The sequence below is a fragment of the Perognathus longimembris genome, chromosome 28 (assembly GCF_023159225.1).
Source record: "Perognathus longimembris pacificus isolate PPM17 chromosome 28, ASM2315922v1, whole genome shotgun sequence".
NCBI lineage: Eukaryota > Metazoa > Chordata > Mammalia > Rodentia > Heteromyidae > Perognathus > Perognathus longimembris.
The window spans coordinates 17,037,526-17,054,621 of NC_063188.1; the positions used below are offsets into that span (position 1 = coordinate 17,037,526).

Genomic DNA, 17,096 nt, shown 5'->3' on the forward strand with positions numbered 1-17,096 from the left:
CCTGAATTTTTGCAACTGTTGACAATCATTTATAGGTTCATGAACCACATGAAACACCACTTGGAACTTGAGAAGCAGAACAGTGAGAGCTGGGAAAACCACACCACCTGCCAGCACTGCTACCGGCAGTTTCCTACACCCTTCCAGCTGCAATGCCACATCGAGAGTACACATACTCACCATGAGTTTTCTAGTAAGTGGCAATTTGAATGAAGACCTGAACATTATTGATTTTAATCACCTGACTGTAAGGGAATCAAAGAATTCTGATGGAATAATTATCAGAAATATAATTTGATGGCAAACTGAATACCAAGTTGAACTCCTACAAACTTAAAATTTGTTACTAAAATTGAAACCTTTCTTTCATTAATTCATTAATGAAAACCTCCTTGGCATAACTTATGCATTATGTGTAAGGAACCGAATTAGAATACTTGGATCCTATGGATGTCAAATTTAAAATCAGTGGCCTTCATTTACACTTTAATACGAAAGGTAACTATAGTGGCAGTTAAAACAGTATGGGAATTGTACATAGCTTGGGTTCACATCACACCTCTGCTTCATAACATAGCTGTGTGAAGCATGGAAAGATTGTTACTTAATCTTTCTGTGCTTCTGTTTCTTTATTTGAAAAAATGGGGGAGGGTAGCAGTATCTCCCTTAGTGATCTTAAGAGAATTAAATATGGTCAAGAGTATCCAAACTTTTTGAAGAATCCAGGACCTTACACATACTTAGACAAGTATTCTACCACTGAGTTATATCCACAGTCTCTTTTTAAAACACTGTTAGAAATTCAACCTTGAATTGTTGGAATTTCCCTTACTCCTACTATTACTATTATACTCTTGTTGTCTTAGAATTGTACAGAATGCATCCTTTTTATACATACACTCTTAAAATGATGTATTGTGTTTTGTCCACTTTCAGCTATTTGCAAAATCTGTGAATTGTCATTTGAAACAGAGCAAATTCTTTTACAACATATGAAGGACACTCATAAACCTGGTGAAATGCCATATATTTGCCAGGTAAACACACATTTTATTCTATACTTAGGCATTTGTCTAGTTTTCATGTGCCATGAAAAAGTATTATTCTTTTTAACTATTGGCCTCACAGGCTGTAGTTTTCTGACCCCTGTACCAAGGAAATATCCTTTGGGAAAAAAGGTAAACATATGGGCCTATCCTCTAGGGAAGAATAGAGCTATCCTAGGGAAATAGGACATGCTCTTATAGAGATCCAAAATAAATGCTTTGGGACCAGTGTTTCCACTACTTAAAGTGACTGCCAGTTCTAGGAAATAACATAAATTGCCACTGGCATAGCCTTCAATATCTGAAAAAGAAGTTATGGTGCCGTATATAGCAAGACAAGCAATAAAGAATGTTAAATATCCACTTGAAAACTAGAGTCAAAATAGTGGGTAGTAGATGTGAAAAGAGGTGAGTCTATGTATGGTTTACAATATCCCTAAACTGTAAAGTTATATTTATTACTTGGAGTAATAAGACTCTTGATTGTCTCCCTGGCAGAATGTTCTTCTAAATAAATGACCAATCATTACTAATTTGATTTAATTATATGCTAGTTATAAAAGTTTCAAGTTAAACTGAACCTTCTTTATATTTCTAGGTTTGCCAGTTTAGATCATCAATATTTTCTGATGTAGAAATTCATTTTCGATTAGTCCATGAAAACACTAAGAACTTGCTATGTCCATTTTGCCTCAAAGTTAGTAAAATGGCAACCCCCTTCATGAATCATTACATGAAGCATCAGGTGAGATTGAGCATTTCTTATTTGTTCATGTCATCTTATTTTTTTAAATACATATAAATACTTAGAACATTGGTTAAATTTGTTCTAGGCCAAAATAATAATGATTAATTTGTGACAATTTATAGTTAGTTATTTGTGAAACTGCCATTTTTACTTGCTTGCTTTCTGATGATGCTGGAGCCCATAAATAGTAAACATTCTGAAAGATAGCTAGAAATACGAACCCTAGAGTACAAGGAAAAGGAAGTAAAGTGAAGCTTTTTGGCTGAATATTTTGTGCCTAATGATTTTTGCAAGTGCTTCTCAAAAGCAGGGAGCTAGGTACCAGTCATTCACATTTGTAATCCTAGCCACTCAGAAGGCTGAGATCCAGAGAATTGCAATTTGTGGCAAGCCTGGGCAGAAAAATCTGCAAGACTCCATTTTCAAAATAACCTGCCAAAAACAAGGCTGGAGGAGAGCCTCAAGTGGTAGAGCTCCAGCCAAGCAAGCAAGCACACTGAGCAAGTAAGGGGCCCTAAGTTAAACCCTGCTACTAGCAAAAAAAAAAAAAAAAAGGAGAGCAGGGAAGAGGATGTTTGAACTGAGATCTGATGAGGCTAAGTTCGAAGGCTTTATTTTATTTTGCCATCCTGGGGCTTGAACTTAGGGCCTAAACACTGTCCTTGTATGCTCAAGGCTATCACTCTACCACTTGAGCCCAAGTTCTGCTTTTGGCTTTTTGATAGTTAATTGGAAATAAGAATCTCATGAACTTACCTACCTGGGAAGGCTTCCAACCGTGATCCTCAGATCTCAGCCTCCTGAGTAGCTAGGATTACAGGTGTGAGCTACCAGTAATTGGCCAAGATTGAAGACTTTATAACCTATTTTACTCTTTCGCTTCAAGCCTTATTTCCACTTGCAGCCCACTTTCAGTCATGAGAAAATATTTATTTGTCCTCAGTAATTAAGAATGGTATCTTGTATGAGCTGGTAACATGAAACAGCACCGGAACTCACTTTTACAACATATGTGAACTGTGGCCAGAGAACTATAATTTGGTTTTAAGCTTATTTCCTGCATGATTTTTGCTACTTCAGCTATGTAATTTTCAAGGTGTCAGGATTAATGCTCGCACCTTTTCCTTGAAGTCTGATTTCATTTGTACTGAAACAATTAGACTATCCTTTAGACTGAAAACCTTAATGAAACAGTGAACTTCTTCTAGAGGATGTGAAAGAACAATACTTACCTTTGCCAAAAGTAGAATTCAGTGGACTTATTGAATCTCATTGTATAATCAGATTTTGCCTCCTTGCTCATCAGCTCATTAAATTTTGTTATTGAATGTACTGTCATGTCCAGTTTACTCAGCACTGATGTTAACATGCTTTTGGCTACAGTCATTAGATAATCATGAAGTCAGATTACAGTTGCTAATTGGAAAAAGAAGTTAAAAGCCAGTTCTCCTGGTATATTCAAGATCACCTCTGGTATCACCAGGGTAGTGCCAATGTTTTTTTTAAAATCTAAGACTACCTCACTCTTAGAAACCTCTGGCAAGGTGAGTAGCTCACACCAAAAATCCCAGCTACTCAAAAGGCTGAGATCTGAGGATCACTGTTCAAAGCTAGCGTTGGCAGGAAAAGTCCGTGAGACTCTTATCTCCAATTAAGTACCAAAAAAGCCAGAAGTAGAGCCTGTGACTCAAGTGGTAGTCTTGAACAAAAAAGCCCAAGGAAAGCACCCAGTCTCTGAGTTCAAGCCCCAGGACTGGCACAAAAAAAGGACTTCTAGCAAGAACTCTGTATGTAACTCAAGTAGAAGAGCAAACACAAGGCCCTGTTTGCAGTCTCCTGTATCCAGTATTATTTAAAATAATAAGAAAATAAAGAAGGAAGCCAGGTACTGGTGGCTGATGTTTGTGATCCTAGCTACTCAGGAGGCTCAGATCTGTTTTTTGTTTGTTTGTTTGTTTGGCCAGTCCTGGGCCTTGGACTCAGGGCCTGAGCACTGTCCCTGGCTTCTTTTTGCTCAAGGCTAGCACTCTGCCACTTGATCCACAGCGACACTTCTGGCCGTTTTCCATATATGTGGCGCTGGGGAATTGAACCCAGGGCTTCATGTATACGAGGCAAGCACTCTTGCCACTAGGCCATATCCCCAGCCCCAGGAGGCTCAGATCTGAAGGTCATGGTTTTGAAGCCAGCCCAGGCAGGAAAGTCCATAAGACTCTTATTGCTGTTAAATAACATAAAGGCCAGAAATGGAGCTGTGGTTCAAGGTAAAGATGTGTTAGAGCACTATCCTTGAGCACAAAAGCTCAGGGACAGTGCCCAGGCCCTTAGTTCAAGAATGTTCTCACAAATAGTTTCTGATGAAAGAAATTTTGTAAATGAATGGATTTTCAAAATTAATTAGAATTTATATTTTAAACAGAATTTATAGACCTTTTTCCTGTTTGTTTGTTTTTTTTTAATTTTTTTTTTTTTTGGCCAGTCCTGGGCCTTGGACTCAGGGCCTGAGCACTGTCCCTGGCTTCTTCCCGCTCAAGGCTAGCACTCTGCCACTTGAGCCACAGCGCCGCTTCTGGCCGTTTTCTGTATATGTGGTGCTGGGGAATCGAACCTAGGGCCTCGTGTATCCGAGGCAGGCACTCTTGCCACTAGGCTATATCCCCAGCCCCCTGTTTAGTTTTTTGAGATAGGGTCTTAGTGTATAGCTTAGGCTGACCTGAAATTTCTGATCCTCCTGCCTCTGTCTCCTGAGTGCTAGGATTGTAGACATGTGCCACCATGCCTAGCTGTTTCAAGAATGTTTAACTTGCTAATAGACATTATCATTTTTAAGGAAGAGGCATAGTATATAATGTCCCCCCCCACATTTTTTGCCTATCCAAACCTTAATTTGTACAATGCCTAGTAACATTTCTTGATGAATAGTTTGAGAAGCACTGTTGTGTTTTATCTTTTGACCTTTGATTTTGAAATGAATGACTTAAAAACAGTCATATTGACTATCATTCTGAGGCTTTTAGTATAATTCTTACCTCTATGCTTTACTAAACTCTAGAGTGATATGGTTGTAGATAGGAATGGGATAATAGATGCTTACAAAACTAGAAAGAGGGGGCTGGGGATATGGCCTAGTGGCAAGAGCGCTTGCCTCATATACATGAGGCCCTCGGTTCAATTCCCCAGCACCACATATATAGAAATGGCCAGAAGTGGCACTGCGGCTCAAGTGGCAGAGTGCTAGCCTTGAGCAAAAAGAAGCCAGGGACAGTGCTCAGGCCCTGAGTCCAAGCCCCAGGACTGGCCAAAAAAAAAACAAAAAACTAGAAAGAGATAAGTGGGCTCTCTATGGAAACTTTCTTAGTGGTTTATCTGATCTATAGTCATTTCTTCTTCATACCTTAAATTGTTTGTCTCAACTTACCAGGGCACATATTCAAAAGGGCCTGTTTAACTCCTGAAAATGAAGATCTTAAAATGTTTCCTGTTATTTATTGATAAGAGTGTTTTGTATTCCTGGATCTTGAGTAGAATCTAACCAGTTTGGTTAGATTATTTGTGCAAAAAATAGGATTATTGCATAAAGGACAAGTAAGCTCTCTGTGTCCTTTTCATAAGGACACTAATTCCAAGTATCCTTTCATAAGGACACTTTGGAGGGCTCCACCTTCATGACAGAATTACCCTCCAAAGAGAATACCTTTAAATTCTATCATATTGGAGGTTAATATTTTAACATTTGAATTTGGGTGATACACAAACAGTATATCGTAGATGGTCAACTTATTTTTGGGTAAGTTTAGGATACCTAAAAGGCAGGCATTCAACAGTAAAGAGGGAAAAGTTCAAGTCCCAATCTTGGACCAAAAAAAAAGCCAAAAAGGAAAGACAGATGAAAGATTCAGCTGTCCTAAATGTCATTAGCTCCTCAGTAATAACAAAAGAAATTGTAATATACTCATCACTTGCCCTATGACAACCAGTGATGCTTTTATATGCACTATTTTGTTTAACAAAGCATTATAGAGTAATTTGCCCAATATTACACTCCAACAAAAATGGCAGAGCCAATAATTGACTTAAAGCTGAAGCTTGTACCACAGTCTTACATTAACATTTAAGACAGAATTATCAATATCATTACCTTTGAAGATCCCTCAACTTGTCCAGACAATATAGTTGGCCTATGGAAAAGTTTAGCACAGATAACTTTCTCTACTCTTAGAACAAATCACTTTTTCTCTTATTGAAATTTATTCTTTTTAGCAATGTACTGTATCATTATTCTTAGCATATTGTAAACTTACATGCATAAGAAGATACTTGAATATGTCTAAGAGAATAGATTAGTGTTCTATCCTAGGGCTGTAGATAAATCTCACTAAATGAAAGAGCACTGAATGAAATGCCTTCTGTTCATGTATATGCTGAGTCTCTTGCCAAGTGACTTGCTATTTATTCAACAAATATTGTATTACATATATTATATTACACATGTAGTATATTACAGGGACTGTTTTAGGAATTGAGGATACAGAAATGAGAAAAGCAAAGTTTATGCCCTCTGGAATTTGCTCTATGTTGGAGGAAAATAATAAATGTATGTATTTGTATGTAACTAATATCCAAAGGCATGTTGTGTGTGTTTGTGTGCACATGTGCTCAACTAATGGTAAATACAATTAGAAGAAAATACAGGAAGATAGAGAATTCCAAGGTTTAGGCTAAGTATTGGGTTCTCTTTTTTATATGAGATGGTCAAAGAAGCCTCTTCGAAGATGTAAGGTAATGTGGCTATCTGGGAAAGATTGTTCCAGGCAGAGAGAACAGTAACTAGGGAGTGAGGTGGTCATAAACATAGGATATTAGAGTGAGAACAAGGATATCAGGGTGACTAGAGCATAGTAAACAAGTAGAAGTAGAAGGAAAATTAGTAGATGAGGTTGCAGCAATACAGAGCAAACCAGATCATGTAAATCCTTGAAAGCAAATTCAGGATTCTGCTGTATAAGTTATAGAAAGCCACCGAAGGGGTTAAGTATGGAAAGATCTCCAATGTTTTTAAAGATCTTATCCATGTGGAAAAATTGGCTGTAAGAAAATAAAAGGTAGAAACAGGAAGAAGACCAGAATTTATTGCCAGAGTCCACATGACTGGCTTTAGACTCCTATGGAGAGTAGCAATGGTTGGAGGTGATGAGAAGTGGAAATATTATGTTTTCATAAAATACCATTGATAAGGTTGTCTTTTTGTTTTTGGTGCTGGTCCTGGGGCTTGAACTTGAGGAATGGGTGCTGTCCCTGAGCTCTTTTGCTCCAGGCTAGCACTTGAGCCGCTGCCCCAATTCCAACTTTTTTTTGCTAGCTAATTGGAGATAAGAGTTTCATGTATTTTCCTGCCCAGGATGACTTTGAATCATGATCCTCAGATCTCAACCTCATGAGTAGCTGGGATTGCAGGCATGAGCCACTGATGCCTGGCAGAGTTTTAAGGAGTTGAATATATAGTGTAAGAGAAAGAAGAAATAAGTGTGCTGAAGTATTTTTGTTCTGAACAACTACAAAAAGATTAGAAATTATTTAAAAGGAACCACTGATATGTTTTAGTAATTAATGAGTTGAATGAAGGCTGTCACATAAAGAAGAATTAAGAGTAACTACAAGTACTTTTTGTCCTGGGCACCTACAAGAATGGACTTTCCATATGTTGAAGTATTGGGAAGAGTAGGGAAGGAACAGACACACATATATGTACACCCATACCCACACATATACACAGGATGAATGGAGGAAAATCTTGACTTTGTTTTGTGCATGTTGGATTGAAATGTCTAGTGGACATCAAATAGGCAGTTGGATAGGTGCTATTTAAAGCCATGAAATTGGATGAGGGAGGTGTAGGGAAAAATTCCTAGGAACTATACAAAGGGAATTTTCTGTCTGTCTTGTTACCTTGCTGACTGTGTCTTGCTTGAGTTTTCCCCTTCTTTTCTACTGTCTCTTGAGAAAATATAGATGAATATTTTTGCTGAATGTGCCCGTGATATGATCCAATGAAACACACTTCTGAAAGACTGTAAAGTTGAAATTAAGCTAGTAGAATAAACCCGTGGTATCTATACTGTGTATTGCTTTGAACTTTACCAAGAATTTTTATCTGGCTGTATACCAGTAGCTGCTAGGTACTTACATACATGTTACTTCATTTAAGTTTTCCTAAATGACTGTATCTTATAAGGAAATATATGTGTTTGCGGAGATGTAGCTTGAAAGAAAATATTCTTTAGCATTTATGTTCTAAATTATTTGCATATAAATATAAACTATATTTTAATTAATGAGAAAATACACATATAAAGAATTAAATTAGGGCTAGGAATATGGCTTAGTGGTAGAGTGCTTGCCTAGCGTGCATGAAGCCCTGCGTTCGATTCCTCAGCAGCACATATATAATATGTAATAGAAAGAACACTCACCAGCTATGGCAAGAGACTCATTTTCCTGAGGGCCTATTTCCTATTGGAAAAATAGTAATAGGACAAGGTTTCAGGAGGGGCTTGTCAAGCAATTTGAGAAAAGTTCTCACATATCCATACTGTCCAATATTCTAACTACTAGCCACATGTGTCTATTTAAACTTAGACTGATTGAAGCTATTTTTTGTGCCAGTACTGGGGCTTGACTCAGGGCCTGCAAGCTGTCATTTAACTTTTTCACACAAACTTGGCATTCTACCACTTCAGCCACAGCTTCACTTTCACTTTTTTTTTGGTTAATTGGAGATAAGAATCTCATGGACTTTCCTGTCTGGGCTAGGTTCAAACCTTGATCCTCAGATCTCATCTTCCTGAGTAGCTCGTATCACAGGCTTGCGACACTGGCACCAGGTCTAAATAAAAATTTTAAATCAGCTTCTCAGTTGCTCTTGTTACAAAGGGCTCTGTAAATGTGACTAGTAGGTAACATAATGGAAGTGTGACTATGGAATATTATTATTGTATAACATTCTATTGGATAAAACTGCTTTGTAAATAATTTTCATGGGAGTTTCTGGTAGGTTTACTTGTACAAAGTTTGTCTTACCAACTTGTAAACCAAATGAAAATAGCAAAAATTTATATATAAGGAATTGAATTTTTCTAAGGATAAAAATAAATGTAATTCATTTTCATGTGTTTGAGTAAGTTTTAACTAAAATATTTAATGTTACAGTTGGTATGGGACTTTTTACATTATATCCTAGTTGATATAATTTTCATATTGTGTGCTTATATAGCAAGTCATTTTAATACTTAATTGCTATTTCAAGACCATTCTTTTTTTAAAATAAATTAAGGCTGGGCACCAGTGTCTCATGTCTGTAATCCTAGCTATTCAGGAGGCTGAGATCTGAGAATTGCAGTCCAAAGCCAGTCAGGACAGTCTGTGAGACTCTTATCTCCAATTAACCACCAAAAAGCCAGAAATAGAGCTGTGGCTCCAGTGGTGGAGCTCTAGCCTTGAGCAAAGAGCTCAGACAGTGGCCATACCCCTAGTTCAAGCCCCAGAACTGGCAAAAATAATGAATTAAGGCTCTTGCCTAGCCTGCATGAAACCCTGAGTTTGACTTCCTAGCACTGCTAAAAAGGAAGGGAGAAAATGGAGATTTGCATAAAGAAAAGGAACAGAGGTAAAGAGAAAAAGGAAGGAAGAGAGGGGAGAGGCGCAATGGAAGTATGGAAAAGAAAGGAAAAGAGAGGAAAAGGAAAGCAGGGGAGGATCAGACAGAGGAAAGGAAGGGTGGGGAAACAAATGGAGAAAGAAAAGAAGGAATGAAGTTAGTTCTGGCATAGCATAGTCCATTGGTAGTATAAATCTCTGGGTTGTCACTATCACCAATAAACAAAAGCAAAAATAAAATATTTTAATATACTGGGTTTTGAATTTTTTTTGCCAGAATTGGCATTTGAACTCAGGGCCTGTGCTTGCTCAGCTTGCCACAGGAACCATGCCCTCAAACTGGCTTTTTCCTTATTACTTCCAAGATGGGATTTTACAGACGCTCCTGACGAGGCTAGCTTTGAACCATGACCCTCCAGGTATCAGCCTCCTGAGTATCTAGGATAACATGCCTGTGCCACTGGTCACTGGCATGTTGTCTGAATTATTTAAGAGTTTTTATTATTCTGAATTAAGAGTAATTTCAGGCCTCAGGATTTGTTGTGAGAGAGATTACTGTTTCTAGATCTTGGTAGCATACACTGACGATTCCAGCACTTAGAAACTGAGGCAGGCAGGAGGATATCAAATTCAAGGTCAACATAATGAGTTTGAGACCAGTTTAAGCTAAGTAGTAAGTTTTGTGTCAAAAATAAAAAACAAGAGGTTACTTAATATATCATTTCTAATATTCCCTCTAAACAGAAAAAAGGAGTTCATCGTTGTGTGAAATGCAGACTGCAGTTTTTGACCTATAAGGAAAAAATAGAGCACAAGGCGCAGCATCGTACATTTATAAAGCCTAAGGAACTAGAAGGACTGCCTCCTGGAACAAAAGTATGTATTAAATATGATTATAATTATCTTACTATATCATATAGCATTTAGAATTAAGTTTTTGGTGTGGTTTTTCATATATCATATCTATTTTATCCATGCAGCAGTCCCATGAGGGAGACAAGGTACGTGTTATTCCTGTATTAGAAATGAGGAGGATACATTTCTTACTCAAGCCAACATGGGTAGGAAGAGGTAGCATTGAATTTTAAGCTCAGGTCTTGTGGTTTCTACTTAAGTACTTTTTTTATGATAGCAAACCACATGTACTTGATAGGACTTCACATAGGCTACTCACCAAACACGTGGGAAGAGATACAGTTATGTGACTATAGAGAATAGTAATAGGTAACTGTGAGTATAATTAAACATTTTATTTGTCCAAATGTTCAATTATGATTATTTCTTTGGCAGTATTGGGATTTGGACTCAGAACTTCATACTTACTAGGTGTTCCATCACTTAAGCTCTGGACCCTTTTTACTGTGTGTGTGTGTGTGTGTATGTGCACGTGTGCGCGTGCGCACATGCGGGTGTGTTGATACTGAGGCTTGAACTCAGGACCTGGGCACTGTCCCTGATCTTTTTTCTCAAGACTAGCATTCTACCACTTTGAGTTACAGTTCCACTTCTGGTGGTTAATCAGAAATAGGAGTCTCATGGACTTTCCTGCCTGGACTGGCTTTGAACTATGATCCTCAAATATCAGCCTCCTGAATAGCTAGTATTACAAGAATGAGCCACTGGTGCTTGGCTTACTCTGGTTTTTGTTTTTTGTTTTTTTTTGGCAGTCCTGTGGCTTAGACTAGGGCCTGGGTGCTATCCCCGAGGTTCTTTTTCTCAAGGCTAGCACTTTACCTCTTGAGCCACAGCTCCACTTCCAGCGTTTTCTATATGTGTGGTGCTGAGGAATCAAACCCAGGGCTTCGTACATGCTAGGCAAGCAACTCTACCACTAAGCCACATTCCCAGCCCCTACTCTGGTTGTTGTTGAGATATCGTCTCACTTTTTTCATGTATTTGGACTATTTTTATTGATTGAGATGGGTCTCTTAAAATTTTGCCCAGGCTGTCCTTGAACCTTGATCTTCTCAATCTCAGCCTCCTGAGTAGCTAGGATTACAGATGAGCCACTGTACCCAGCTTAAATGATAAGTTTTGTATTCATTCCTGATAAGAAAATGGAGTGTTATCAAAACTCTCTGTGCTATATGACGAATTGATGTAACCTCCACTCTACCATTTAGAAGCAAAACCCTGCCCATTGAGCCCTAGAAAAAAGAAAGTCACATTTACTTAAGACCTGTTAATGCAGACTTTTTCAGTGTTATTTCAGTCTTTGAGATTTTTCTCTTTTTTTCCCAGGGCTGAGAATTGAATTGGTAGTCTCGTGCATACTAGGAAAGCACTCTGCTACTTAGCTATAGCCCGCTGACTTTAAATGTTTTGTGCTGCTAAATATTGAACCAGATCCTATTGCTCTTATCTCTGAGCCACAGCCAGTCCTTAAATTTTGACATCTATAAGTGATAGCCTTGTAGTTATATTGAAGCATAAAAATAGCCATAGGGGGCTGGGGATATGGCCTAGTGGCGAGAGAGCTTGCCTCGTATACATAAGGCCCTGGGTTCGATTCCCCAGCACCACATATACAGAAAACGGCCAGAAGTGGCGCTGTGGCTCAAGTGGCAGAGTGCTAGCCTTGAGCAAAAAGGAAGCCAGGGACAGTGCTCAGGCCCTGAGTCCAAGGCCCAGGACTGGCCAAAAAAAAAAAAAAAAATAGCCATAGGTTCTTAGAAGAGGAACACAAAGGCAGAATGCCTATGTGCATCTGATCATATAAAATAATATTTATCAAAATGAACTCCAGAAACTGGAAACAAGAGATTTTGTTGGGCTGGGGATATGGCCTAGTGGCAAGAGTGCTTGCCTTGTATACATGAGGCCCTGGGTTCGATTCCCCAGCACCACATATACAGAAAACGGCCAGAAGTGGTGCTGTGGCTCAAGTGGCAGAGTGCTAGCCTTGAGCAAAAAGAAGCCAGGCCCTGAAGACAGTGCTCAGGCCCTGAGTCCAAGGCCCAGGACTGGCCACTAAAAAAAAAAAGAGAGAGAGAGATTTTGTTGCTATTTTTGTTTTCCTTTCTTTTGTCTTGTTTGTTCATCTATCTGTCTTTAGGGAGAGTAAGTTGGGGCACAGAAATGGAGAGGCAAGGGGTGAACAAATGCAGCAGTGGCACTCACTACACACTATGTTGACAATGAACAATACAACTTTGTGGGGGGTGGGATGGGAGGGAAAAACTGGGAGAGAGTAAGGGAAGGAGTGATATTGTCTGAAAAGAAATGTATTCTTTACCTGATTTTAAAGTAAGTTAAAAAAATGCTTCCACCTCACTGAGTTGGTAAAGAAGAAAAGACTCAGTGAGAAGTCAATGAGATGAGACCCTAATTGTCTCAATGTATTTGACCAATTAAGATATTCTCAAAAGATCCAAACTCACAGGAAAAACCTATATTACACTCTTTTTATCTTACAAAGATCTATTTATATATATATATATAGCCATATATATATTTTCTTATTTATTGTCAAAGTGATGTACAGAAAGGTTACGGTTTCATAGGTTAGGCATTGGATACATTTCTTGTACTGTTTGTTGCCTCCTCCCTCATTCCCCCCTCCCCTTCCCTGTTTCCCTCTCCCCCCATGAGTTGTTCAGTTGGTTTACACCAAACAGTTTTGCAAGTATTTCTTTTGTAGTCATTTGTCTTTTTATCCTGTGTCTCTCGATTTTGGTATTCCCTGTCACTTTCCTAGTTATAATACCAGTATATACAGTTTGCAGTATACTCAGATAAGATACAGTGATAGTGCAGGTACAACCACAGGAAGGAGATATAAGAGGATCATCAACAATAGAAACTACGGTTTCGCATGGCATGTTGAAAGTAATTACAACAGCGAAATAACACTCGTTTCCATAACATGGAGTTCATTTCACTTAGCATCATCTTATGCATTCATTAGGGGCATAGCTATTAAGCTCTTGTGATCCTCTGCTGTGACTAGCCTAAACCTGTGCTAACTAGCCACCATAGGATGTACATTTTTGATATTTGTGTAATTTATACAAACTCCTAATTTTCCATTTGAATCTATGTTAACATATAACTTATCTTTATGAAATTATAGTGCTAAATATCAAGGCAAATTTTATTTAATTCATAGTCATTTAGAATAAATAGGAGGGTATAAAGTGAGGCTCAAGTGGTAGAATGCATATCTAGCAAGTGGAAAACTATGAGTTCAGACCCCAATATCACCAAAAAAAAAATAATAAGTCAACTGGGCACCTGTGACTTATGCATACAATCCTAGCTATCCAGAAGGATGAGAGTGGGAGGATCACAGATCCAGGCAAGCTCCAACAAAAAAGTCCACCAGAACTCTATTTCAACAGAAAAGATCCTATACATCATTATACACACTTGCTATCCACCTTAGTCCAGGAAGCCTAAAATAGAAGGATCACAGCCCATATAAGAAATGAGAACCTATTTCAAAAACAAATAACCAACAACTAGCCAGGTGCCCGTGACTTATGCCTGTAATCCTAACTACTCAGAAGGCTAAGATCTGAGGATTGCAGTTTAAATCCAGCTTAGGCAGGAAAGTTCATGAGACTCTTATGTCCAATTAACCCCCCAAAAGCTAGAAGTTGAGCTGTGGCTAGCCTTGAGCAAAAAAAGCTCAGGGACAATACCTAGGCTCTGAGTTTAAGTTCCAGGACTGGCACACACACAAAAGAAACTAATACCAACAACAGGACCAGTAGAAAAAGGACCAGACATGATTCAGTTGTAGAACTGAGAAAAAATTACCACCAAGGAGAAAAAAGGCTGAAAAACTTATCTAATACTAGTTACTAATATTTAACTTCTTTTATCAGTTGAGGGGCTTGCACTCAAGGCATTGAGCATTGTTTCTGAGCTCTTGCTCAAGGCTAGTGTTCTACCACTTTGAGGCACAGAACCACTTCCTATTAAACTCCTGTATTACAGTTTTGTAACAACTTTGGTGAAAATATAATTCATAATCTATAAAATTATTTCAGTCACTGGTTTTGTTTTTGTTGTGTGGGGGTGACATCAAGTCTGATCTTAGGGCCTTGTGCTTGCCAGGCAGCCTTTCTGCCACACTCTCACCTTTCCTTGGTTCTATTTTATATTCAGAGTAATGCGTACATTGCTATAATGATTGTTAGAATGTTTTCATCATTCTAAAAAGAAATCACATATCCACTAGGGTGTTCTACCATTTTCCCATACAAACTTTAATCATATCTCTATGAATTTTCCTATTCCATAAACTTTATATAAATGGAGTCCTACAGTACAAGATGATTGGTAACTGGTATCTTCTGCTTAGCATAATGGTTCCTTGGTTCATCCATATTGTGGCCAGTTTCAATACTTCATTTCTTTTATAACCTAAGAATACAGCATTATATGATATATCACCATTCATCCACTCATCAGTTGGGCATTAGGAATGTTTTCTCTTTTTGATCTGTTATGAATAATGCTGTTGTGGGAATTAATGTACAGGTTTTGGTTGTGGCATACATTTTTATTTTTATTATAAAGGCACAGAGTAGAATTTTGAATCATGTATAACTCTTTAAAGATATGCTTACCCATTTATTTTAGGTGTCTGCTTGTGCTTTGAGTGATATATTTAAGAATCCATTGTTTAACAATGGTCATAAGAATTTACTCTCGGGCTGGGGATATGGCCTAGTGGCAAGAGTGTTTGCCTCATACACATGAGGCCCTGGGTTCAATTCCCGAGCACCACATATACAGAAAATGGCCAGAAGTGCCACTGTGGCTCAGGTGGCAGAGTGCTAGCCTTGAGCAAAAAGAAGCCTGGGACAGTGCTCAGGCACTGAGTCCAAGGCCCAGGACTGGCAAAAAAAAAAAAAAGAATTTACTCTCACATTTTTCCTAAGAGTTTTACAGTTTTAGCTCTTAAAATTTGTCTTTGATAAATTTTGAGTTAATTTCTGCTATTGTGAAGTAAAAATTCAAATTTATTCTTTTGGGGAAGGGGAGTACTGGGCTTGAACTTAGAGCTCCCTGTTTGCTAGGCTGGCACTCTACAACTTGAGCCTAGTTTTCAACCCTGCTTTCTTGTGCCAGTCCTGGGGCTTGAGCTCAGGGACTGGTTGCTGTATCTGAGCTTCTTTTGCTCAAGGCTAGTACCCTACCACTTGAGCCACAGTGCCACTGATGGCTTTTTGGTAGTTTAGTAGAGATAAAAGTCTCGTAGAAGCTGGATGTTGGTGGCTCATGCCTGTAACCCTAGCTACTCAGGAGGCTGAGATCTGAAGATGGCAGTTCCGAACCAGCCCAGGGAATAAAGTCTGTGGTACTCTTATCTCCAATTAACCACCAGAAAACTGGAAGTGGTGCTGTGGCTCAAAGTGATAGAGCACTTGCCTTGACTTAAAGACCTCAGGGACAGTACCCAGGTCCAGAATTCAAGCCCCACGACCCAAAAAATAGTCTCACAGACTTTCCTGCCCAGGCTGGGTTTGAACCCTAATTCTCAGATCCTTAGATCTTAGCCTCCTGAGTAGCTAGGATCACAGATGTGAGGCACCATCACCTGGTCCATCCCTTCTTTTTATTAGCCTTTTTTCCTGGAGATGGAGTCTAATGAACTGTTATGTAGGTTGGCACAAAATCTCCATCCTCTGGATCTCAGCCTCTTGTATATCTAGGATTACAAGTGTGTGCACCTAGCTTGAATTCATTCTTCTGTGTGTGTGGATAGCAGACTTTTTTCTTTCTTTTTTTTTTGCCAGTCCTGGGGCTTGGACTCAGGGCCTTCGCACTGTTCTTGGCTTCTTTTTGCTCAAAGCTAGCACTCTACCACTTGAGCCATAGCACCACTTCTGGCCTTTTCTGTTTATGTGGTGCTGAGGAATTGAACCCAGGGCTTCATGCATGCTAGGCAAGCACTCTACCACAAGGCCATGCTCCCAGCCCTGGAAAGCAGTTTTTATAACACCATTCCTTCATTGAATTATTTTTGCATCTTTGTAAGGAAAAAAAAGATCATGTGATAGGCCTTTCGGGTGTTAAGGTATTATTTTTTATTCTGCTGTGATAATTAATTTTCAAAAAGTATATATTGCTTTTTCTTTTATAGATTACTATCCGAGCTTCATTGGGACCTGTTCAATCAACAATAACAAGTACAGATTCCAGTTGTATTCCAAGTACTTCTCTTCAGATCTTACCTTCAACTTCTACAGATGTAACTACTAAAAGTCTCCTAAAGAGTCCTGCAAGAAAATCTAAGACAAGTAAACAGCAAACAAGCATATCCACTCCAACTAAACCTAATACAAGTAGGTCAAACACAATTACCTCTAAAAGCAAAGGCAAGCAGTCTTGCAAGCAAAGGAGACAGCGCAACAGAAAAAATGCAATCAGCACAGCTTTGAAAAACTTAAGGTACTTACATTTATTTCCAACATACAATACTAATTTAATCTCAAATATTAAATTTTTATTTTAATATGACTTCAATACCACAGAACCCTCTTGCACATTTACATGATAGCCACTTACCTGGAATAAAGGCCATGCAAATGATAAAAAGCTACTGTTGAAGCGGGCAGTGGTAGCTCATGACTGTAATCCTAGCTACGCAGGAGACTGAGGTCTGAGAGCTGTGGTTCAAAGCCAGCCCAGGCAGA

General features: G+C 38.6%; 1 protein-coding gene across 4 annotated transcripts in view; it reads left to right on the forward strand.

Annotated features, from left to right (window-relative positions):
* Znf280c (zinc finger protein 280C) overlaps positions 1–17,096 on the forward strand; it is a 39,705-nt gene that overhangs the window by 13,100 nt on the left and 9,509 nt on the right. For all 4 annotated transcript variants that reach the window (XR_007209402.1, XR_007209401.1, XM_048336629.1 and 1 more), the window contains exons 10-14: positions 36–193; positions 937–1,037; positions 1,645–1,791; positions 10,192–10,323; positions 16,544–16,851. Coding sequence is in view for 2 of the 4 variants with exons in the window: in XM_048336629.1 (XP_048192586.1) it covers positions 36–193; positions 937–1,037; positions 1,645–1,791; positions 10,192–10,323; positions 16,544–16,851 (846 nt within the window). In the remaining 2 variants the exon portion in view is untranslated. The remainder of the gene's footprint in view (positions 1–35; positions 194–936; positions 1,038–1,644; positions 1,792–10,191; positions 10,324–16,543; positions 16,852–17,096) is intronic.